The sequence below is a fragment of the Seriola lalandi genome, unplaced genomic scaffold, assembly GCF_002814215.2.
Source record: "Seriola lalandi dorsalis isolate HSWRI2012SDOR001 ecotype SW California unplaced genomic scaffold, Sedor1 jcf7180002054470, whole genome shotgun sequence".
Classification (NCBI taxonomy): domain Eukaryota; kingdom Metazoa; phylum Chordata; class Actinopteri; order Carangiformes; family Carangidae; genus Seriola; species Seriola lalandi.
Genome location: NW_019525023.1, coordinates 1,064,127 through 1,090,904, shown reverse-complemented (window position 1 = coordinate 1,090,904; position 26,778 = coordinate 1,064,127). Strand labels below are relative to the sequence as shown.

The 26,778-nt window shown below is 38.4% G+C and overlaps 1 protein-coding gene across 7 annotated transcripts in view; it reads right to left on the bottom strand.

Annotated features, from left to right (window-relative positions):
- Positions 1–26,778, bottom strand: part of LOC111659004 (neurexin-1a) — a 249,343-nt gene that overhangs the window by 212,301 nt on the left and 10,264 nt on the right. For 6 of the 7 annotated variants that reach the window (XM_023411798.2, XM_087175437.1, XM_087175440.1 and 3 more), the window contains exons 3-5: positions 16,116–16,133; positions 14,175–14,204; positions 12,923–12,970 (exon numbers count right to left, since the gene is read on the bottom strand). In XM_023411798.2, coding sequence (XP_023267566.1) covers positions 12,923–12,970; positions 14,175–14,204; positions 16,116–16,133 — 96 coding nt within the window. The remainder of the gene's footprint in view (positions 1–12,922; positions 12,971–14,174; positions 14,205–16,115; positions 16,134–26,778) is intronic. The other variant, XM_023411799.2, reaches the window with a different exon arrangement.

Sequence of the window (26,778 nt, the reverse complement as noted above, 5' to 3'; positions counted from 1 at the left end):
GCATTAGGAGGATTTTACATGTAATGGCTTCGGGCTAAATATCTTACTGTTTATTAGAAAAGGTGTTCATTTAAATGACACTGCAAATACCAACATTGTCACCACTGACCATTCAAAATAATCGATCTTGAAGAATCACATCTTTAAAAATGATGGAATGAGCTACATTTAATAATTATAGTTCCCATCACAGAGGTGTAGCTTTCAGCAAAGGGATCATACACAAATATATATATATATATACCCCAAAATCAACAACCCACCAATTTATTCAAACCCAGTCATCCTGAAAAGTAAACAGTCAGGCTCTAGCTTTGGTTCCTAATGTGCATAGACTGAGTATGTTCCATGTGGATACCCACTAATCACTGTATGTGTTAATGTAAATACTAAATATAGATAAGATAAAGGTTGTGAAAAGTGCTGTTAAAACCTATTGTGAAAAAAACCACAGATAAATTAACCACAAGGGGCTTTTATTTTCACAAGTGTTCGAGCAATTACACCAGAAAAAAAGTCTGTGTATTGATGTGTTAAGGAAGAACCTTAACACATCGATACACACTGATCTATCTATCTATTGTTCACTTTCTTTGCAGCATTAAAGACCTCTGCTAAATAAATACTTTTACATTGCTCTTAATTCCACAGATCGTTCTGGGTGCATATATGATCATGCTTATGTGGTGTTATTTACCATGAGAAGGTAGCGTGGTTTCTATTCTTTAAAATCAGCTGTTGAAAATAAGCCTCTTATGGTATTTTCAAGATCCAATTTATGAGCTACACACGCCGAAATCCAGGTTAGCGAGGTATCATTGTGCTCTTCTGACTTTCCTCTAACAACAAAAACAGGAATAGTTTTACATGATTTTCATAATTTTCATGTTGCCCTGAGGTGGAACTCATCCACAAGCCAAAACAAGACTGAGCTGGTAACTAGAAACTCAGTGATAGAGCAGCTATGGATCAAGTGGGGGTCATGTAATCTCCCACTGTCTCTCATCGGTTTGTTTTCTCTTTAAAGATGTATGTGGAACGTACGAGTGATTCAAATCTGAGGAGCAGAGAGGAAAAAAAAAAAAAGAAAAAAAAAAGCAAAGCAGGAAATGAGAGGGAAGGGCAAAGGAATAACACGGAGGAAGATGAATTTACTGCATATAAAGTGAAAAACATTTCTTTAGATGAACAGCAGAAAAAAGGCATGTTATAAAAAGCAGGATGGTTTTAGATGTAAATCTCACGGCTCATTCAAAGCTACGTTGCTGCCATTTCAGTAAGTATTGCATGACGCTACACAGGGCTTGAGCTGAGATTTATTCCAGTTTATTGCTCTTTGCCATTTTTAGTCATGACCGTTCGAAGTTTTTTCAAACTGAAATGATCATCGACAACGAAATTCCTCAGACAAGACCATCTCTGAGTGATTAGATTAGCAAAGAGTTGCTTTGCCCATATGGATACAATTGCAGGGTAACAGCATCCAGCCTATAAATTAGCATCGACGTCAGGACTCATTGCATATACATCCTTTAGCGGCTTTCTCTGAGAAAACCACTGTCAGGATCCTCAATTACAGCAACTTTGTGTGCTTAACAAGCAAGTAGGAGAAAAATGACGACAATGACACTCATCATTTGACAATTAAATATTGCAGAAACTAAGAAAAATAATCCCATGGTTTGCATATCAGAAAACATTTACTTAAGTCAACGGCCTCCTGCTAAAACATGAGTAAACTACAGTGATTGATAACAGCACATTTTGCCCATTAAAATTCATGACACCTGTAATCTGAGCCACAACAAAATTTGTCCTCAGAGTGGAGTAGATATTGCACTTTGCTTTTAATTAAAGAAGGGACATGAGCAATGTGTTAAACCGAGATGAGCAGCTCAAAAAAAGACGCTAATGAGACGCTGCCTTCACTATGATAGAAGGAAGTGTTGTATTGTGCTGGACATTATGCTGTTATGCAACCTGAAATTCATGTTACTCCTCTGAACAGGGAGAAAAAAAATCTTCATACCTGCAAGAGGCAGTGCAAGGAAAGATGGGAAATATTTTACAAATATATATCAAACGGGAATACAAGTCTCCTTTTAAAGAATGGTTCTGTCCCTCAGGACATGTTGGTCTTGAGCGTAATGACTCTCAGTGCAGACCTCCTGAGACAAATTGCCACTGACCCCCATGGATTTTCCAGGGCACACTCGATTGGAAATGGACTATTCAATTTCCCACAGGGAGCCTTGCCATTTCCTCGCTATGCATCATTGAAACAGCATCCACTTTTGGGTGTGGGGGCGCTCAGAGAATATTCACAGAATCTTGTATCAATAGTGCAAGAACTCTCAGTTCCTAATTATACTTTAATTTATTCTATCTATTTATCAAATCAACCACTGAGATTTGTTCTTTTTTTCTATTTTGTTTTTTTTTGTGTGCGTGTGTGTATCTAACTCAATAATGAAAAACAAGCATCAATACTAATAAGAAATCCATGGTTAATGCTAAAATGTTGTAGAAATCTGGTGATTTGTGAGTCGTTAATTGAGAAACTGATCATGAATGCATCAATAATTGTCCATTGATCTAATTACAATTGCATTTTAAGATGATGTATGTATTTAAACTTACTTAAAGGTTCGTCTGATCTGATGCTGATCTTAAACTGTATGTTTTAGGGGGAAAATGAATTTAAAAAAACTTGGAAATGTCAATCTAAACAATTGATGCACTGAAGGACAATAGAGTCCACAGGTGTCATCTGAATTAAAACCAAAAGAAAAAAATCAGAGGAACTACATGTTTCAGATAATAATACGCAGAGGTGCCACTGAAATGCAAAGAACCTCAATGTATGTGGAAAAGTTGACTTTGATCTGACTATTGTTAGATACATTTTTTTAAATTGTTTGACTTTTGTTCAAAAGTTGAACAATACTTGTGGACAGAAACACGACATTAATTTATTTTAAATAATCCTCATCTGTATTGTTTTTTTTGGTTGTTGTTTTTTTTTTGCATATCCTGAAAAACATTTGTCGCCACTGTATTGATGCTATACATTACAATGCCACCATGAAAAGACAGTTCATGGGAAGGACATATGAAAAAGGAACTGTTCGGGTGATTCGAGGGAAACTGTGTGACTAATTTACATTAGTCACACAGTTTCCCTTTTTCCCTAACATGTCTGGAAAGTAGCACGTTGCAGACTTGCAGTGTAATGGGAGAAGATGAATGAACCATTAATGGAGGGGGGAAATAACAATCTCTTTGAAGGTAGCTAAGCCACTTGCTCACTCTCATAAATAACCTACACAAAGCAGCAGTACAGACCCATATGTCACTCTAAGAACATGTTTTGTGTGCATTTTTATCTCATTTCATAATACCCACTGAATGGATAAATGTGATCTCATACGCTATACAGTACATCACAACAGCACCTGGCAGCATTGCATCTGCGGAGCCAGTAAAATGGCCATAATCCATGATCTCAGAGCTGGAATATAGCTAAACAAACCGACATGCAAAGGCTGCATTTCACAGTCTACGGCTGAAGTATAGGTATCTCCCTTTTATCTATTTTCTGCTACGATTCATCCACTCCCTTCTGCCGGCCAAGAAATAGAGTTTTTCATCACTGCAGTCTCTCGCTGGCATCGACCAGCAATATTGATCTGGAGCAGATCTCCTTCCACTCTACCTGGGGAGCCAGATGAGCCTTGTTCGTATTGATCCAACCTTTTTATTCTACATTCTCCTTCGCCCTCTCTTTAGGTTTGGAAAAATTATATTCTTGTCATCTTTTATAATAAATATTCTTTGGGAAAGGCATTGATAACTATTAATCCAAAGTCTGCTGTTGGATTTTCTTGTCATTGATGATCTACGCGAAAAGACAGAAATGCTGTTGAAACCTCAGAAAAACTGTCTGTTATGACAGTTCAGAGATGTGAAGGTATTCTACTGTTTATCCGATTGAGGATGCAGCGATGAAGCTAAGACTGGCACATGGAGGCAAAACATGTCTATCAGGAAACCGGGCAGACAGCTCTGATGTATGAAAATAAATGTTTGCTCGAAACAAATAAACCTAATTTTTTTTTTTCTTCAAAAAGATAACATTCTCATTGAACTTCAGGCACCAGTCTGAATGTTTTTCTTCTTTCCCGCATCACTATATTTTCCCTCTGTGTCTATTATAATCACATGCCTCTGTTTTATAATCCCACTTTATCACACTTCTTCTTTCCACAGTATACCCCATCTCCCTTTCTCGGCCCATTCCCTTATGCTCGTTCTTTAAATGCCTCTCTCTGTCTGCTTTAAGTCCTTCACTCTCTCTGTGTGTCTTCCTGCCTCCCCCTCAGGAGCAGAATCTGTGGTAATGTACTAATCTGTGAAGCTTTAGTGCAGTTTTGCCAATCTGCCATGTCAAGATACACAAATCTCACTCCAGGCAATTACAGGCCTTTTTTTCCCCCACTGTAAAGGAGTCTGTTTCTCCATCTCTGTAGCTGTGAAAGCTGCCTCTGTGACCCATCAAGTGCAATCACCTTGTTTGTAACGAGCACAGATGGCCTTGGGGTGGTAGATGGAGTAGTGTAACTTGACCAGTGCAGGCATTAAAGAGTCAGGAAGTAAGCTATAAGAGTGAAAAAGTCACTATGCATGAAATCTTAATGTAATAATGTTCAGACAACCTGTGCAGGAAGTCCAACAGGGAAACAAGTTCCTTATCAACCACGCTGTATAGAAAGTCAGTATGGATATACTGGAAAATCCTCATGGTCTAACGGTTTTGAGAATTATAAGAGGGAGTGAAAAATTTTCCAAAGACTCTAAAGCAGTAACTTTATGTCTGAAGCACCCAAGCACAGTTTTCAACTTTGTTGCATTCATCATCAGTTTCTCTGGCTACGTCCCAATTCAGGGGCAACATCCTTCGGAGGACGCGGTCACGCCTTCGAAGCCGCCATAGACCACGAAGGCCGAAACTGAAATGAGACTGTATGGCCTACAGAGGATTTCCTTTGGGTCACTAGCTGTGCCCACCCTTACTGTTGCATCACAAAGTTTTTCGAAAAACTTGACGTTTTAAAGCCCTTGTTTTTTTTTTAAACAAATGTACCATTGGCTATTGAAGTGAGCTAAAACCTAATACATTTAAAAGTGTAATCCTCGGGCTCTCTGTCGGTGTGTTTGTTGCCATATTATTTTCATTACCGGCGCGCAATGAACCTTGGGATAGGTTGGGCCACAAAGGATCCACCTGTTAGAGCCTTCGTTACCCAGGAAAAGACGACTGCATTTCCTGGCCGCATTTGAAGGAGCCTTTGAAATGGGACCACCTAGAGTCATCACTCCAAAAGGAAGCAGACACTGAATTGGGACACAGCTACTGAGTCATATTCACACTTGTGATTAGAGTGAAAGTTCGATGACATAAAGGCATTAAAGCCACATTTCAACAACCACTGGCTTCTTTGTTTCTAGACACTGGTCATTGACAATGTTGATACGGTGGCGTCCCCTTAGTTTAATTAAGTGTTGGAAAAGGGGAAATTTTTGGTTAGATTTTTTTTTAAGCCTTTGTATCAGTGACCCTCATAGACAAAGCAGGTGTGTGCTAAAATTTTCGTAGCTAATTTGAGTAGGGAAAATCACTTTGATTTAGTAGCTTATTGTCACACAAAGAAATTGCTTTATTTTAAGGGGATACAAACTAAAAAAAAAAAAAGAAAAAAAAACTAAACTCTGTATTCCTCACTGTGTATAAGTGATAGCGTTCATTCTTCAGTATGTATGTTATGAGATTGTTACTACAAATCAACTCTTAACTTCAGGCGGAAATGTTCATACACACCAAAATTCTTTTAGGCAGCAGTATTACAGACAATACCAATGTATTGCATCTGTGCATCAGTCACCAAAGCCTGCTACAAAAGCATCACCTCTCTGTACAAGCAAATGATCAGATCCTGTCATATCTCACTAAAATAAAGATGACAGTTATTCGCACTTTCCCCCTCATGCTAGCATTAATCATGCTTGTCACACTATTGTTATGAGGGAACATGATTAATTGTATGTGTGAAACTAATTTTGGCAGAAAATCAGTCGCAGTTTCTTGACTCAATGCAGACGGGTGACAAATTGAAGGAAGAACCTGAATACATGAGTGGAAAAACATATTGCATGCAGATGTTTCCGCATGGGTCCAAGATGGCAAGAGGAAAAGATCAAGTGACTTTGAAAGAGGGTTCATTGTTGGGGCACAGATAGCAGGACCTTAAGTAACACAGACTGATCAACTGGCTTGCGCTTCAAGAGGAGCAGTAACTAAAGAGACATTTGTGTTTAGATCTATGGGAAAGATATAGGGTCGGAAATTGTGGTCAACACAATATTTGATGTCCATGATGAAGGAAAACCAGAAGAGCAGCTCTTCCTCAGGTGAATGACAATGTCAATGCAGGATGAGATCAGACTGTGTCAGCAAGAACAATCAACAGTTACATAGAGCGGGATACTATAGTAGGGCTGCAGTGCATAAACCCCTCATTACATAGACGAATGCATGTTTGGGAGTTCGGTGGTGCAAAATCCATATAGGCACTGGTCTACAAAGATTTGGAAAAAAAGCGATATGGTCAGATGAATCATCCTTCACCATTTTCTCCATAAGTGGGTAAGTGCATGTGTGACATACACCAAGAGGACAATACAGGTCTGAATGCTTGTCCCCTAGAGTGAGGGGTGGACCTGTTATGCAGTGGGAGGCATTTTGTTGACAAGGTTTGGGTCCACTTAGAGGGAAAGGTCACTGCAAATCAATACAAATTTGTTGTGACTGGTCACCTACTAAATATCCTATGGTGAAACCTATCTGTCCTGATGGGAGTGGTCTCCTCCAGGATGACAATGCTCCCATCCATAGGGCATGAGGGATCATTTGATGAGTATGGAAATGATGTGACTCATATGCTATGGCCTTCACAGTCACCAGATCTCAACCAGTTGAACACAGTTGAAAAAAAAAAATTGTGCCGATGTGTCAGACCACCACCGTCATCCAAACACCAAATGAGGGGATAACTTTTGGAGGGATGGTGTTCATCCCTCCAGTAGAGTTAAGAAACTTGTATAATCAATGCCAAGGTGCATTGAAGCTGTTCTGGTGGCACATGGTGGCCCAACACCTTACTGAGACACTTTATGTTGGCTTTTGCTTTAACTTGTCATCCGGGTGTAGAACACGCAGCCACTTTTGTTCCTGTAGTAGTCTACCAATACATTTTAGATGGAGCAACAATTACACATCTTAGTAGCAGCCCTGAGGGGTCTGTTGCCTGCAGCTACTGAGGGTTTTAGTGGAGATAAAACTGTAAATCAGTATTTGCTACATTAATTTTTAACTTCCAACATGGGGAATTTAAAGATATTTAAGGGAGGAGCCTGCTTCCTACAGTTCAATGACTGTCGTGCTAAGGGATGAGCTTTGAAATTTAGGTTCGTCAACAGGAAGATTTGCTTAAGCTTGCAAAAATAAAGGTATGCTAAAACACTTCTTGAGGACTTCTCAGCAGAAATCTTTGCAAAGATGTGAAAAAAAAAAGATTTGCTGAGACTTAAAGCTTGGAACTAAGCACAACTGTGACACTTGCAAAATAAAGCCATGGTAAACATTTTCCCCTCACCTCCATGCTTATAATTTCTTAGCGAGTTTTTCTTAAGGAGCTGTCTGAATGTGACAAATATTGGAAGGCAACAAAGAAATATAGGGGCAGATCCCTGACTTTCTGTAAGCACTTGGATTTTACCTCACTGACATTTTGAAAGCTTTGCCTGCTGGAAGAGACATACTGTATACAGGATGTTTGAATAGTAGCTTATCTATCACTAAATCACCTTATTAGTGAACAAGCTGGTCCTTTAACCATCAAACACAACAGTAAACTAATCTCAAATGGAACAAATGTTTCCACATCCATTTTCTGATTGGGGAAAACTGCTGATTTCTATGCAGTGCATGCTCCGGTCAGGCTCCTCAGTTTGGTTTTTAGACCAGATGGTGATGATGTTACCCATCTACCAAAACCTAGAGGTCAATCCAGTTGAGTTTTTGTTGCATGAATTCTGAGTCAGTTTCTCAAACAGCACTTCCACTGACATTTTACATGATGAGAGTACAGATGACCACTCACTGTAATGTGTTATTAACTCTTACCATGCCCTTCAACAGATGTATGAATCAAGACTGTCAGATGTGAGCAACCGGGGCCACCCTCACTAAAGGGCGTCTTGGTTTTCTTAATTCTCAAAAACATCCACTTCAGAGGTTAATACCTATTCAAGAAGAGAAGCCACAGAAGCCACAGATATGTTTAATATCTGGGGTTAAAGCTGTGAACTTGTAATCCTAGGGGAGTCAATGAAGCTGAAAGAATTCCACTGACAGTCTTCCAGGTTTCATGTCAAGCTACAAAGGCAACATCTGTTGTTGATTCAATGCACACCACATGGTATTGTGTTACCTGTCAGATAAAGAGGGCAGACAACTCTTAACAAGTTGCACTCTGACATGCCGGTCTGCATTATATAAAACAACTTGTTGCGCTCTCACTGCAAAGATCCCATGTGTCTCTGATGGACTACTCTGTGGTTATGGCCATCATCGGTAAATATAGAGCATCTGTCAGTAAGATCACTCCATTACACATCCAAAACTAATCTTTCCCATAAACATGTAAGGTTTCCTGGAAGAGCAACTTTTGAAAGATATATCTGTAATTTCTGAACTACTCTACCCCCTCATGGCCACTTTTTTTATTTTATTTTACCACCACCACTATAACTCACACAAGCACTCACACGCAAGTCTTAAAGCTCAAAATGACACTATAAGAATACGACATGTACCTGTACAGTCACATGTAAAACATGTAAAAACTACATTGAGGTACCCTGACAACCAGCTAATTTCAGCTGTCATCTCAAAAACCTGTCAACGGAAGTGTACAGGAAACAAGGAGGTGTGAAAGCTGTGTGACCAACTAACCCTTACACGAGCCCATGTGGAACCAGCATGCACTGCTCTGCCACATTTTCTTCACCTGCTGCGCTCCGCTCTGGTACATAATGGTAACCCTTGTGAGGTCACTTACACAAAAGCCAAAGGATACCAGACAATCAAAATGGCTCTGGTACTGGCTCTACTGATGCCCACTGTGCTGTCAGAAGCCAACAAAGCCAGGAAAGCCCTGCATGGTGCACTGACATTTTATCACAAGAATTACAGCACATGCTTTTCTGTTTCTTTGACTGTTTTAAAATCCATGACATTTTTGTTTGATGGCTGAAGCTGACATTGAAGTCGTTAAAATTTGCAGCCTCACAAGCAAAATACGAGACAAATCGTCACAGCCCAGCTGCTGTGGCATCTTCTTTGGTAACAATTGAAATTTTCAAGCCATGGTTGATGATGGGAAGTCTAATCCTTACAAACGAGTTAGACAAGACAAAAGCATCACTCAAGCAGAGCGTCAACAGACTTTACAAGAAGCTGAATAGCAGGAGAAGAGGTTACAAATTACTTTCTATACAACATTTTAAAGGTCCCATATTCTATAAAGTGAGCTTTCCATGATTTGATTATAAAACAGGTCTTGGCTCTATATTAATACTGTTAAAGTATCAAAGCGCTCAGTCCACAGAGAAAAGCACACAGCCCATATTTAGATACTGAGCCTCAAAACGAGCCATCAGGACTTCTGTAACTTTGTGATGTCACAGCAAAGCAGTCACTGCCCTCAACCATGCCCAAAACCCAGCCAACCATCCAACCTTGCAGGATTTGGTCTCTCTGAGTGTTTTCTTGAAATCTGTTATATTTTCATTCAATCACTCAGAAAACAATCAGAAGAGAGGCTCAGAGACTCGCTTCTGATTGGCTCATTGACCAGTTGTTACTAGAGCTCCTTAGAGAGGAGACGTATAACTACACTGATATGGTTTTTGGCTCTTAGAACCACAATTAATTTCTTCTTATAGATATCAATACTAAAAATAAGACACTGGAAAAGTGTAAAATATGGGACCTTTAAAATCCATATATAGTAACAGTGTTAATATGGGACCTTTAAAATACATATATAGTAACAGTGTTGCTAATATTTTTTTTCATGTGTCAGAGTGGAAGCATTTCATGAAACTTCAGCGAAATAATCTTCTATTATGACCTTTGCAGTTATTCAGATGGCAAAACTTATAAATAAAATTAGACACTAAAGCTTGTGTTGAAGTGAAAGTGTGGTACTCGAAAATCCCACATACTGTATGTCAAGTGAAGCTTTTTTTTATGTCTTTCACCAAACACACTCCTACAGCACTTACTCACTGAGCTGTGCTGAGCTCCTGCCTAAGTACTATCCATTACTGTACTATGCCAGAAGGAATGCAAACATATGTGCACCTCCTTACAAGATGCTTTTTCCTCAGGGTTGTCCCGCATGAGATTGGACACTAACATTAGAACAGAGCCACAGCATTTGTTTAGCTCAAGTTGTACATCAAATTTTAATCTACTTGCTTGAGTGGAGTAAGTTTGTAATTTATTTATCTATTTATTTATATTCATTATACTAATGCCAATGTACGACTATATTTTGATCAAATGGTGATGATGGCATTGTTTTTGTTTCAAGTGGCTTGTGTTTCATTCATGACTCATACAACAATGTGAAGATCTATCACTTGTGTGAATATTTCCTGTTAAAACCCACAAACCACAATGGATTTATATGTGTGACAACATGACTAATATCCACACCCTTGTTAACAATTGCCGTGAAATTGATAATTCAGCTTGTGCCAATCTAGACAAAAATAGAATATCAAGAAAACCAACAAACTTAAATATCAGAACTTCTTGCTTGTGAAGCTGATTGGTGGGCAGTAGTCCTAAGCTTGTGCCATCTTTACGTGTGTGACAACCAGTTAAAAGATCCTGGTGTGTGAGCTTTCTGTAAGGGGAATAGTGCATTTTAAACATCAATTTAATTTGTCATTTAAAATATGGCACATCATGTACAAACAAATCAACAACGGGATCCTCGTGCCAACTCCACAGAAATCCCTGGGAATGTGCATCGTTTAATGAAAAAGGGACAATTTCCATCTTTAGAAAGTGAAAGCAATTACATTAGAAAGTATACTAATTTAGAAATAGCCCAGTTGTAGTTGTAAGCCTGCTTGCACAGCCTGCAGTTCCTCTTAAGCTGCACATGGCAGTTTATTGTGATGACAGCAATTAAATACCCTAGTGATTTCTGTGCAAGCAGTATTACGATTTATCCTACTGTGTGCTCTGCTCTCTAGAGCTGGATGGAAACAGGGTTTTATGAATCCAGTGTCAGTGCACCAGAGGAATGCGGCGCACATAAACTAGCCCATTCTCTAAGAAGCAGCTATGAAACAGAGGATAAACCACACAAGTGGTTAACGTGACACAGGAGGACCTCAGGGGGGCTAACATAATACACAATATTCTCCCAAGCTTAAAGCGGACAATGAATACAGCCACTATCCTCACCACTAGATTTAATTCTCAAATGGGGAATATGTGTTTGTGACCACACACTACATAACAGGACTGACTAGGTTTCACACTATATGGCACAGGGGACAACAAAGCATGGCCCAAATTAGAAGCAGTGTGCTACGTATGTCAGATTTGTGCCTCATCAGCATTCCCTCAATCTCTCCCTGCGGCTTTCCTTCTGCCACATCCAAGCTGGGTGTTCGGTTTAGTGTAGTAAAAACCTGTTAGTTTCAGATGAAGCCCTATAGTGTTTAATAAAAACACCAGTCAGTACCGAGTGTGTGCTATCAGTCGAAAGTTCCACAATTTAATTCTGTGTAGAACTACAAGGCAGACATAAAGGACAGTAATCAAGTAGTCATAGATTATATAATTTTAGCTTGTATCATCTTATGTATGGTAGTTTTGCTCATGTACATGTGACATGACATGGATGTTGCTGCAGTGCAAGACTCTCATTTGTATTTAGAGAATATCTATATATTTTTTACATGATGACAACTCGTATATTAGTCCAAGGATTTTACAACCATTCACAGTGTTGGAACCACAGTGGTAACGGTGGTGATTTTCTATTTCAAATACAATATTCAAAGTGGGGTGACATTTATTGTATTTATTCACATTTTTCTCTGTCAAGGAAACTGTATGTGTATTGACAATGGAAATGCCACTTACCTTGGGAGATAGAAAAATCAATCTCAGCATTTTTTAATGGGGAATGGTTTTGCGTGTGTGTGTGTGTGTGTGTGTGTGTGTGTGTGTGTGTGTGTGTGTGTGTCAGTGTCAGTGTTATTCATGTATATATCGCTACAGCTTAGACTTGTAGTAGCAGAACATCTGACATTGCAATCGCTGTGATTCCTGTTCACAGTGTAAAACTTCACACTGCACATCCACAAGGCAGTTTGAAGACTTACCTGTTCAGGTGATGCATCACAAGTATATGATAAGAGATAGCATTGAATATAACACAATATTTTAGTTTTGGTGTAAATAAATGGAAATGTACCAAAACTGTCTACAATAATTTGTGAAATCAGAACTAATAACATAGTAAATGTCAAAGCAACAACATGAGCAAAATCAAGTAATAAGTTGAAGTAATACGATTCCAAGTGGAACACTTGAATGCCATAGTGTTAATCACTACTTTTTAAATTTGAAGCTACACAGTGTGATTACATCATTTTCCATTTAGTAAAGTAAACACAGTGGCATTCAAGCTGCCTCAATTCAGTAAGCTGATGATGACTTGCTAAATTTGGATTTACTTCAGTAACCAACTTGAAAGAATCAAAGTTTTACCTGGAATGCTCAGTAGGGACCTTAGAAGCCAAGCTTCCCCTCTCTGCCCTGAGGAGGAGAGTCAAACGGGAAAGATCAGAAGTCCACTTACCCCACAGGGAGAGGAGGTGAGGATCACAGCCAGGATGGGAGGCCCACAACACTATGATCAAGCCTCACCCGCAACCCCAAACCCATTACTTGAATAATAAAAAGAGCGTAGTTACCCCTGGGTGGTGGTGTACTGGAACTAGGACAGCAACTATTGTGTTCATATGCCCATATGAGTCTCATTTATGATTCCCATGCATCAAGCAGAAAAGAAACAGGTGGCACAGCTTAAACAGGTGAATGCAAAGCCAAAGCGGCACCTACCTTGAAAAGCTTTCATTAATAGTTGAGAAAGCAATTTTAAAAAATGCTAATGACTTTATATACTTCATTTCTCATGAGTATATAATGCCACAAACACTGCTGTCATAGTTTTGTAATTAAAAGTGTAGTACCTTTACTTTTACCTATGAGATTTGATGAAATGTTCCATGAAGAAAGCAGATTCCAGACAAAAAGGGAGAACAAAAGGAGAGGAGACACCGATAAGTGTCATGGTCAAATTGGAAAAGGACAGAGGAGAGGAGAGAGAGGCTTGATGGCTACATATATGTGTAAATACAAGAGAGGAAATGTGAGACAGCAAAGTGGACTAACAATGGACAGTGGAGGGAGAAGAACAATACTTCACATCCTTGCTCCGCTGCATGATAAAGATATGCAGCAGCCACAGAAATGGAAAGATGAAGATAAAATGGATGGACTGTCTGTGCAGACGCTCGCAACATGCATTACAGCAGTGAGGACAGATGAGGATTAGCTTAAAAATTCAGTAAGCCACCACCATGCGTTATGTCCTAATAATGTTGATGCAAATGTCCCTTTACTTGAACTGCGTCATCATAAAACATCAGCATGTACAGTAGATGTGAATAATTAAAACAAAACAAAGAGAAGATGGAGGGAAATGACACGGCTACCCAGCAGAGTGGTGAGTTGAAAGCCAAATGAGTTCGGAAAAAGGGGTCATCCAAAAAAAAAAAAAGAAATCACTGGGAAAATGAACATCAACTAGGTCATTCAAAATAAGTGAAATGACAGCCCATATATGAAGCTTCAAGCCTGAGCATTGCACAAGAGTTTGAGGCACACACATTTCCAAGCACAATGGGAGCAGGAGGGACAATGGAGGAATGACAGGATAAAGGAACAGAGCTCATACCTTGGTCGCCCATCATCAGGTGTGCCAGACCTTAAAGGAAAACAAGAGCACAGTCAGCAGAGAACAAGGGATCATGGGAAGCTGTGTGACACTGACACACAGGCATCTCTTTCAGAGCAGATGTCTGTGTTACTTGAGGAGCGTTGGGATAAGGGAAGAGTGGGACGGAGAGAAACAGAATAGGATGCACAGACAGGGTTAGCATGATGAGCATTCGGTCAACCAAAGCAGGTTGCAATGCATCATCAGCCACTTACTAGACATCACTCAGAAATCTAAATTCAGGTTGACCTGTTTTTTCTCTAAGACGAGAAGTATGCAGACTGTCATCCTACATACCACTGACAGAGCAATCCCTATAGGCAAATATAGCTGAAGACTGCTTTACCTTGACCTTCAACAACAACAGTCAAGTGTCCACGTAACATTTGAGTCATACAGAGAAAAAAAAGGATGATTGGACATGGTCTGGTCACTGTGCCATTCTGAGTAGTAAATTACTTAAATCAGCAGTACAACTGCAGCCTGTTATGTTCATTTTATTGACACAGTTAACCAGTATTACCCATGAACACTAGGCTGTAGCCACAGCACTGAATGCTATGTTTGGCTAGTGGATCAATTTCCTCTCAGTAGTTCTTCTGGCAGTCAGGTAGCATATTTCTAATGTTGCATTTAAACATTTTAACCCTTTGAACAACACCTGAAATCTGAAAACGCCAATACCTGTTTGCTGCCATTGAATCTGCCTGCTAGCTAGCTGCCTGGCTAGCAAAAACTAGTTGTTATAGGAAGGGGCTCTACGCTAACCGCAAACTAGCTAATTCCAGTGCTTTCAGTTAGCAAGCTTTTATTTCTGTCATTAGCCTGTTTACAAATATGGGTCATTTCAATCAAAAATTAGCAGCAATTCAGTGTGTCTCCATGGAAACCGAAACCTCATATTTTATGACAGTATACTTACCAACAAGAGATTTCTCATATTCAGCCAAATAAAAACTGCCCTTAAAACTAATTAAGAAAGCTAGCTTATCACACAGCATTAGCTTATGATAGCAATTACAAGGAAGAAACAGTAGGCTAAGGTAAGCAAAAAGTTAAGCACAAGACTTTACATTTAGTATATTTAAATTAGACTCATTCAAATAATCACATCTTTACATTTTAAATTATTTTATTGATACTGATATAAAGAATAGCCTATATTATTTTGTTTAGTGGTATGATTAACACAAGTCTCTATACCTTAATTACAGTATTTCTTGGCTAAACCTTTCTAGATGATTTTTACTTTTTTTTACTTTCTTTTTGATTGATTTGAATTCAGCCTCTCAGTTAACCTAGAATTAATAGCTCATCCGTGTATGAGTGTTGCCGTCAGGGTCCAACGCCCTCCTGTTCTTTGTTAGTGAGGCAATAAAACTGAGCACCAAATTTACACCTGAGATAAAAGCATTTACAGTTGGTAGCTTAGAAAAGCAGCCGTAATCCAATGCTACTGGAAAACCCCTTTAATCTAACAGTGGGTCTACTTTTTTTTTTTTTATCACATACACAAAAAATATCACAGTAAGCTCTGCAATGTCACACATTATATGACACAAACAGTATGTGCCCAATCATCTTTTTTTTTTACACGTCAATAGAATATTTTATTCAATTTAAATTACAGCAAAACCTTTAAGTAATTAAATAGTATTTTTAAAAAGAAAGATTTTCATTATCATTTAAGTTTTGGAAAATTTATGAAATGCCCAATAAAAAAAACAGAATAACAATGATAACCAGATTAATCAGACTTACCACACCAGTAATATCAATACCATAGCCAGTATAAAACATTGGCTTACATTTATTTGAGGAGCCTCAGTGAACATGACAATGTGTAGCACACAAATTTTTAGCAAGAATGGAAACCAACAATTACAGTAATATACCCACCTTCAGTATAGTTGTCTTCTGGAGGCACGGACAAGCAAAGAAAAAGAGAGGAAGACATTCATTAAGCAGCATGCAGACTAGTACTGGCCATTGCATGTCGTAACCATGCAAGGCATTAAACGTCACATGCAAGTGACCTATTGTAACCCCTGCAGAGGAAAGGCCGATTTATGCATAGGCTTCTATTTTGTTGTCCTCCATTTTGCTTATACACTGACCTGGAATACAGGACAGAGCTGAAACTGAATAGGCCCTTCTGATTATTTCATATAACCTTGAAGAATTAATTTGTGTCAAACAAATCTTTTGTTAAAGAAAAAAAACTGGCATCACAGTTTAATGATTTATGAACCAGTATTGATCATGAGGGATAAGATGGTGTGGAGATAAAAAGCAGAGCTTGACGCTGGAGGCTGGTTCATCCTGTTGTGTTAGGCTCTTTAAATCTTTTATTTATCTGCCTTTTTTTCTAAACATGATGGATTGTACCTGTGGTATCAACAATTATTTAATTCAGCAGACTCAGAATCTGTGTACTTTCTGTTTGTTTCCTAAATGAAAAGCTGCTCTATATCACACATGATGAAATGCACTGCGAGAGAAAATAACCTAAATAAATAGAGTTGGCTGTGGTAAAGCACAATGCCTCTAAGGTATCAAAACGGGCAGTGGGGTCTTGTGTTACTGGAACTCTATTAAGGTGATTTGGTCACATTACTGAAAGCAATGACTAGTGAGCACATATTGGAAATGCAAAAGGAGATTGGCTCCCAAATGAAACTGCTGTAACTTTAACTTCAGCAATCAAAGTGAGGTTTGTGGAGGTGAGGAAACTGCCATGTAAAATCCGTCACACTAATAAATGAGACCAAGAGAAGAATTACATGTTGGTAACGTAATTGCAAACAGGTGAGGTAACCATCATGCTACCAGTGGGGAAATTAATTGGTTTGACAAAATGATGTGACTGGAAACATGCAAAACCAGTGGAATGAGAGTGTGTTAGGGCCCATAGACTGCCTATAAAAAGAACAAAAAAAATGGTCAGTCAACAGTTCTTTCCATCAATAAGTGCTTATGATTTGTCTGGAGACTGATTCAGGATTAAATATTCAAATATTTTAAATCATAAAAGCAGAAATACACAAAATGGTATAAAAAGAAAAATAGAATTTGATGATATTTCACAATTTTTTCAAAAAAACAATCATGAACTGAAATTATGCGTGCAATGTCTTATCAATACTTGTACAACAAAAGGAATGGTCCTGTCAATCCAGTTACTGTAACCATGCAGCCAGATAGGCACAAAAGGCCAATTTCCACTGCAAAATAAACTCCTACCTCTTCAAAATGGTTTCTTGCCCAGATTCAAGCGATTTTTTGACTCAAAACTTACCATGGCCACAGGCTCCCCTTCCAAATCAGACACCATGCACAAACACCGATCCAAATCATCATTTTGTGAACAAATTACAGGACAGTTAATCACATCACAAGATCATTTTGTTTGTGTAAAAATTCATTTTACATGTAAGTTGTTCATAATGTGAATATTGCCTGAGTAAAATAGAAATCATTTTAATTTATTGTGCAGCTTTATGTGTCAAGTGAGTCCAAGTGACTAATTTTTAATACTTTGGACATCAAGATAAAAGAGAGTCTATTGTGAAGGGAACTAAAAAGTGCACTTTGTTCACAAAACGTTAGGTTGATGATGAGAAGCACGCTGCTGAAAAAGCATTCTGACAAGGCAGGCATGAAGCTGGCAGTTGCAAAGTGACCACATGAGAAGAGAAAAGTAAAAGAATCAAGACCATTTGCTGACATCAAGACCCCAAAGACTGACATTGACCTGTACATTTTGCCACAATAACTAAGAATTTCTCCCGCTGCATTTCACTTCAGAAAGTGGCCTTTTTTAAGAACACTATTTTGATAGTTTGTTTTAGATTGTGTATGAGGTTACTGTGCAATTAACACTTTATTTTAGTGATTCCCTTCCTGTAATTATTGGTGATCAAAATCAAATTAAAATGAGGTTTAGAGGTACAATGATTAATTTATCCTATTACTTAAATACAGCTTAAGAGGCATGCAGCAGACGGTATCATTATATTACAATTTAAACCCCAACAGGCGAGATACAGACATAATTATGAACAGCAAGTTTATAACTGTGATACGTAAAAAACCACGGTAAAGGTGTTCAGAGAATTTCATTGGATGGAGGATTATATTTCAACCATTTAAGCAAATTTGTGTCTAGTAGTGTAATGTAATTCCTTTGAATCAAACTTCAGCAGTGTTTATTGGCCACAATAGACGCGGTTTCATTTGGTAGCGTTCTGAAGAAAAGAAGCTTTCCTCTAACAGCAGTATCACCTGACAGGGACCATTAAAACAAGCCCCCTATCATACAGACACACACACACACACACACACACACAGAGACACACACACACACTCAGACACACACACACACACACACACACACACAGAGACACACACACACACTCAGACACACACACACACACACTTTCTTTCACAAATGTACCCAGCTGGTTACATCCTAATCCAGAGACGTAAATCCATTTAATCCCCTTGACAAAGTGATCCCAGTGCTATTGTGCTGGTAACACTAAACCAAAATGCACTCAACTGTCTATCAGACGATCTGCATCTCTGATGGTCTTGTGCTGTTGGTCATGCACACGGTGTATGGCTCATGGAAAATAATTACATTACTATCCAGGTTGATGCCTCACTGAACGAAACATCTGGTGTGCGACAAAAAAAGAAAGAAAGAAAAAGAAAACTCAAGGATGGTAAATAATCATATGAATCAATTCTCTCTTCTGTTGGATTTGCCCCCTGCAGATATGATTCTAACACCCCAATATAACCTTGACCCTCTGACTGTTAGCTCATGAGTGTGGCAACTGATCCAAAGTGACAGTCAGTGGAAAGTCAAATGAGCCACTCTCATCCCACCATTATACACTGCACTGGCTACCATCAGCCAGCTCCACCAAATGCCATTAAGACTGAATGCAGTTGGCTGAGGAGACATGGCAAGAGCAAGGAGGGTTATGGATGATACATTTCACATAAAGGAACATGTGTCACATTCACTGGACTGAACATCCAGCAATAGATATAATCCATTTTTCTCTGCCATTTGGCGATTTTAGAACATCCTGTCTGCTTGAATCAACCTTTTGTCATCTACTCTTAATGTCATTACCACTGGAATGCTTTAGGTTTGCTGGAATGTATTCCATCTCTATTATTGCCTTGTTTCAGCTGGATTTACAGTGAAAAATCCAAATTCAAGACATGGTTATTACAAGCACTGCCTTCATGTCAAGAAGCATAAAGGTAATACACCCTGAAATTAAATGGTTGAATCTGTTTGATTACAGTCATGATCCTGGTCTCTTCTCATTAATATAAATCATACTGAGATAAATTTACAGAGGCAAATGTGATTGAAATGTAAGGTCTGTTTACACCTATTTTCTTTTGCTTTTGCTTTTCCATCACACATACAACCACGAGGCTTTGTGCTTTCAAATACTTTCTGTTTTGTCAAGGCTGAGTAAAGATTCAACTGCATGCCATCACAAATAAGGTAGCTGACATCCACCCACCACCCAGGCTGCACTCAGGCTGCTGCTTGTTAACAATGACCCACAACGGGACAATAGCCACAACTGTTTTTTTTCCCCCTTTCAATTCTTTATTCAAAGATGGTGTGTAAACATAGCTATGCCTTACAGTAACTGCTTTCAGTTAAAAAGTTCTGTCTGCAGCTTGTTCTCAGAGAACCTAATTGTGTGTGTAATGTAGCAGCTCTTAAACAAATGGCCCCATTCTCTCCTAAAAAGTTGTGTATTTTAAAAATGAAAATCTGAGAGTCAGACTTTACCTTAAACTTTAAAAAAAAAAAGAAGTTTGACACAAAAAAAATGTGTGTTCATGTTCTGCATCCATAATGGAGCATTTCATGCAGTGATTATTCAGGGAACTGTAGCACCATGCTTTTATTCTTTCAGTGTTATGCATATTTGGTAGACTGGTCAGTTTGGGAGAGAGAGCCACTCAAATAAGGGCATGTTGTATAATATAAAAATGTCTTATTGGTGTAATTAAATAAAAAGAAGGAATATGTTAAATAAAGTTTAATAATATGAATTATTAAGCAACTGACACTTCCTAATGAAAGCAGTTCAATTCCATTTTAAATAGCCTCAAACTGAAGTAGTTTATCATGCCAGCATTGCTTTAAAAAAGTGGGTCAGCTACCACCACGTTTCATTATGGAAAAGCTGAAACTCAAAGCCTCGCATTGCTAAAAATTCTACCTGAATATCCCTTTAAAGATGATGCTGCAGAGGACTTTGCAGGTTGACAGCTGCAAATGACAGTAAGAGGTAACTGACTAAAAATGTTAAAGTGACATTAAGCAAGTTGATATCCGTAAACTGCATAAAAACATGCTCATGTTTGCCAACCTGGCTCCTCAATTTAAGAGAGGAGGGAAACATGGTAAGTCCACCACTGTTAAGGAGATAGTTTGCATTTCATTCTGAAGCTTTAATTTGAAATGTATATTTGACAAATGATTAAGACAGGCTCCTGCTCACCGTCCTCTATTTTACAGCATTTTTATAATGTAACTGAGTTGAACCTAAATTACCTAAACTTGGTGAGGTGCCCCTTTAAAAAATTTGGTGCAATACAAAAGTTAATTTTTCTACTAAAACACAAACAACTGTCTATTTAAAATCTATTTATAATGTGTTGGATAAAATAAGAGCTCTTGTTTAACTTTTCCCTTTTCCGCACTGATTAATCAGGAAGTCATCTAATGTCATCATCATACACGCAGAAACAAAGAAGAACAGAAGGCATGGACTCCATTGCCAGCCCATTAGACAGTTTCAGAATTGAAAAATACGAGCAGGATGGCTGCTCTAAAATCCCCTGTCGCAAAGGCGCTTTAAGGGAAAATGTAAAAGCCTTGCAGCAAAGGTTAGAGCTACCAAAGGATCGATTTGTTGTTAAATTACAATTTGGACCAAATCAAGAGTAATGAATATAAGTGAGGGCTCATCTCTTAGTACCACAGTCTAAATCTAATGCATCTATCTAACAGAGGAGTGTTAGTGGCATTACACAGCTCACCATCTCCCTCATTATCCTCCTCAAGCAACAGAAAGGGCGGAGAGAGAGGAAATGGGCTGAGTGACCAGCCACTCTCATGGAAATTGATAGCTCCCACACCTGTGGCTTTACTGCACGATTTCTATTCTCAACAGCTGAAACGGTCAACAGTGCCACATGTACGACTGGAGAGCAACACACTGCACACTATGAGATCAACCTACCGACACTGGATTCCCTCAAAATGGGACAGTGTCCAGTTACACAAAATAACAACCACTGTACAAAGAATTTCTCATTACACCACAATATGTTAGTATTAATGGTGATTTTTATCTGTCTGATACCTGACTGCAGACTTGTTAAAGGAATAGTTCAACATTTTGGTAGCTGCTCTTATTCACTTTGTGTTGGAAAATTACATGAGAAGATCAATACCTCTCTCATTTCTTTGTTAGTCTAACATAAGGCTAACACCTATTAGTTTGGCATAGTAGTTGGTTTTCTGCACATTTTTGCATGGATTAAACAAACATGGTAATGTGTGTTCATTTATGAGCTTTAGAGGTGCCATTAGATTTGGGCAGAGCCAGGCTAGCTGTGTAGGGAGAGGTCTAACTGATTAGCATGCTAACTTCCGTATAAGGAAAGACATGACAGAGAGAAGAGTTAATTTTGCTTTCCAGCCCTGGAGATAACTCTTGGCGAGTAAAGGAATTAAGTCTGATACTGAACTTGCAACGTTTCTTCTAGACTGACAAGTGAACAGCTGCTAATGCTACCGATGCCTTTGTAGCAATAGCAAAACTTACAAATAGCTCCTTTAAAAAAAGTTAACAGTTAAACTCTGATAGAAACGGATGTCTAACCAAATATTTTCTGTATGTTTTTTTTTTCTATGACGGTCACACAGACACTTGAAAAAAAATATATGTATTAGTGTTAGTGATTTAATCAATCTTTTATGCAGCTACTGTGTGGTTCTCTGGACAGATGGTTTGTGGACAATATATTCCAATCCAGATATTTCTACAGAGACAGACCAAAGGGAAGAGGATTGTGGGAGCAGATGTGCTGAAGTCTTCTCCATTCTTTTACATCTTGCGGGTTAGAGTGATCCACTGATAGAAACGGATGTCTAACCAAATATTTTCTGTATGTTTTTTTTTTCTATGACGGTCACACAGACACTTGAAAAAAAATATATGTATTAGTGTTAGTGATTTAATCAATCTTTTATGCAGCTACTGTGTGGTTCTCTGGACAGATGGTTTGTGGACAATATATTCCAATCCAGATATTTCTACAGAGACAGACCAAAGGGAAGAGGATTGTGGGAGCAGATGTGCTGAAGTCTTCTCCATTCTTTTACATCTTGCGGGTTAGAGTGATCCAACAGGATAATCAGACCAGCTTATACAGTAGTTCTAATAACCTTAATCCCAGGATTGACGATATCTAGGATAGTATTACAGATGTGGAGTAAATCTTTTTTTTTTTGAGATGCAGTGGCTGTTAAAGACTTGAGTATTAGACCTGACAGAGGAATTAAGAAATCAATGTAAACTGCAAGTTTTTAAGTATTAGCTCAGCTTATTTGTAACTTGTTATAAAAGATCTCACGGCATCATGATTGAGGAATATACACCAATGTTCACCAAGCACCTTTTCCTGACTAAATACGCTCAGCAGTTGCTTAAGGAAACTGTAGCTGTGGCTCCCACTGTTGACGTGTGACAAATCCCTATCTGAAGAGCAGCTCCTCTGCTCAAGTAAAAAAAAAAAAAAGTATTAATAAAGCACACTGAGCATTAAACACAGCTAAGCTCTAAGTTATGTTAACATTAAACTGCATCCTTTTCCATTACAAATGACAAACAATACAGAACTGTGAAAGAAAAAAAAAATACCTGATGAAAAAGCAAACAGTGATTTGTGCCAGAAAAAGCTGCATTGACTGCAGTACTGATTCAATCATCTTATTATAGACTCCATAATCTATATTAAGAGTAAAAATATGGATATTGCAAGGGGGAGAAGTCTCATACTCCTGCTTAAGGTAGAATAACCCCTGAAATGTGACACATAACCTACACTACACAGTAGTCAAGTGAGGTATATTTGTACTGTTACAGTCACAAAAGCCTTCAAAGTCATGAAAAGTGTTCCTGAAAACTGATTTGTCTTGGCTCCATCATTAGCGTGACAGCTTTCAAATTATTGCAGTGCACTTTTGACTTGCTTTTAGTATTTCAGTCGACTCTCATGAAGGATGACAACCAACCAGCAGCATCAAAGGCAACTTGTGTTCAAAGCGAAAATATCATCTACAGCCTGGAATTTAAAGAAGCATTTTTTTTTTTCTTTTTGCCTCTATGCAGGTTTACTCTGTATCAGTTTAGGGAAGATCAAAACATTCAGATTGCAGAGAAAAATGCACTCAAAAATGCAAAGTGAAAAACAACCAAAGATGAAAAAATTGTTTCAAATTCATGACAGTGGCTGAAAGATATTCAATGAATTATGCATCTTATGATATACTTACTGTAAGCTCCATATGTTAGCTTAGCATGCTCCAATGACAAACATACTGTACAGCCCTGTTTAATGCGAGCGCGCGCGCGCATGTGTGTGTGTGTGTGTGTGTATGTGCCATGGATATTTGGACGTGTTTATTTGTGCTGTGGGACGAATCCCGTTAAAGGAGGAGCTTGGTGTCAAAGAATTTCACAAACACCCTTTGACAGTCGGGAGCAGTTGTATTTAAACAAGGCAAAAATCCTCCGGGAAAATCCCTCTAATCTTTTGATCCCAATAGGCGATCTGTCTTTGGACTCCGAGACAGCAGTATACTGTTAATCTGCTTTTGTCTGAATGAAGCTGCTTCTAGACAGAGTGACACTTTCAGAGATACGGTGAGGTCACATGGTTTGTGTGCACATACAATGACAGACATGCCTGAAAGGGAGAGCTCAATCAAATTAAGAATTCATCTTCCTATATGCAGTGTGGGCCAAAGCAGTTTCAGTCATGTACGTAAACGTGAGGAAAGTCACTGAATACTTAAAGCCACGTGATCAAAAATCATATAGACTATGCTTTATACATGGAGCCAACCATATAAATCATTTACAAATGATAGTGCTGCTTTGGAGATGTCAAACACAAGCTACTTCAAGAAATCACTGAATTTACTGATGATTTTCCATTTGTGGAAAAATGATTTTTGTTAGCTTGTCTCATCACGTGTTCTCCTCCACACTTCTGTGTACAGGTGAGTAAAAATCACTGTTCCTGTATATTCATCCAAATTCCAAAACTAGATTGATATAAAATCACCTGATGTGTCTTCTACAAATACCGAACTTTACCAGAATATTAAGATTAGCCACAAGACATTTCATGCCAATTTCTTCACACTATTGTTGCTTCCAGTGTGTTATGCTGAATTGTCTTTGGGGATGCAACTTGGTGAAAACTCGGCAGTACTGACTTGGGACATAAGATCAGAGTGTAAACCAGAGAGAAATTTCACTTTGAGTTGATTTGCTTTCTCGCACAGACACAAATAGAAAGTGTTCAGATGCTGAAGTGTCCAAATGTTTTTTGCTACATGTCCTGCACAGCTGCTGCAATACTTGAAGCCACAATGGTCCTGCAATGGTCGAGTTGGCCAAATTATTGACTTAGTGAATTGAGAAATATATCGTCATTCCTGTATATACAAACCAGATAGCCTTTGTCTGTCAGTATCATTGTAGCCAAAATGATAAAATGTTATATTAAAGCTGCACTAATGAATATTTTTACAGGAACAATGCATCACATGACCAAGTGTAATGTGAAAGGAGTCGCTCTTAGAGACGAATGTAGCCTTTCAGCATGCTTCAGCTCGCTGTACTGTTTTGGCTCACCACTATCATCAACCTCAACTCCAAATACTGCAATCAGCTGTTTTCATCTAAACAACACTGCCTGCTCACCACCAAACTGCAGACAGACCAAGTAGCTGGTGAACATACTCAATTTTGATATTCAACATACTTCCTTTAGGCGTCGGCGGGAGAGGACTTGTTTGTCAGTGACATGACTTCAGGTGAATGCTAATGTTGTTCTGTGTTTGCTGGATGAGTCAATATGGAGCTGTTGGCTACGTTCGCCAATTCAACTTTTGATAACATATCAGTGTTGTGTTTGCAACTTGTTGCATTGCCCCAAGTGGTCAAAAACAAAGAATTTCTGGTTAGCACTGGGTACACTTGCTAAGTTATAGCCTAATACATTTTTTTAAACAAAAAAAGGTTCACTAGTTTAATCCAGCTATATCTAAAATATTTTCCTGCATAGAAATTATCACATTAAAAAGAGATTACTATCTGACTGATGAAAATGTAGGCTGTACACTACTGTGAAAAAAAACAAACGTCTCTGTCCATTCCCAGTATTCAATTTACATTTTGACTTTTCACGCCTCTTCCTCCTCCTCCATATACCAAGTAGTGTTATAATAGGTAGTGAGTCATGGTTGTGACAGATAATGTAAAACACCACCTCTAATGTAGTCAAAGGGTTGCCAAAGTCATCATGTTTCAAATTCCACTGGCAGAACATTTTACTAGGCAGTCTCATTGGCACTGATTAAAAATCAATTTGTCTAAAACAGACCCTGCCAAGGAACCAGTGTCATGAAAAACATAAAAGGGAACAATAACACATAAAAAACAGCACGTTTTTACATTATAGGTATATATATAAAACTCATTATGTAAACACTATGTAAACATTGGGCATCTTGAGATGTTTTTCAGATAAGGATTGGTGCTTTCATATATCCAAAATGAGGTTCAAACTATTAGCTGTGGGAAAAGATTCAGGAAATATTCCTCAATTTGAAAATGTTTTGTCAGTCCTCGACCTGAAACCTCTAACACAAATTACTCCCAATCAAATTTGCTGTGTGTGAAAAACATCAACAAAAAACCAATACATGGTCAAATACTTATGCGACACTATTCTTCCCTTAATATAGCAGGCACAAATCTGTTGTTGTTCTGCTAAGTTAATAAAAAAATTTCACAGAGCCAAGCCAGCTGATGATGATTCAAATGTGAGGATAGGTGTGACATAATTTCACTAGGCAACAGTCATTCTCGGTACCCTGTCATCATGTATTAGCAGCTTAGTCAAGTGGCTTAAGTTATCTGACTGCCTGTCCTACAACGGCTGACGTTAGTTTCAGGGACTTCTAACTATATCTTTTCAAGGACCCAGAAGCTACGCTCTCAGCTAAAATCATAAGATTGAAGTGCAGTGCAATCACAGTTATTTACTGTATCCAGTCAATGTGAGTTATCCTGTGAATTGCATAATGCACGCAATGAAAAATAACATGCTGTGCAGTCTTAGTTGAGGTCTGCCCTACTTTTTTCTTTTTTTTTTTTTTAACCTAGACTAAGTTATGTTTGGCTAATGTACAATGAAATAAACAAAATCA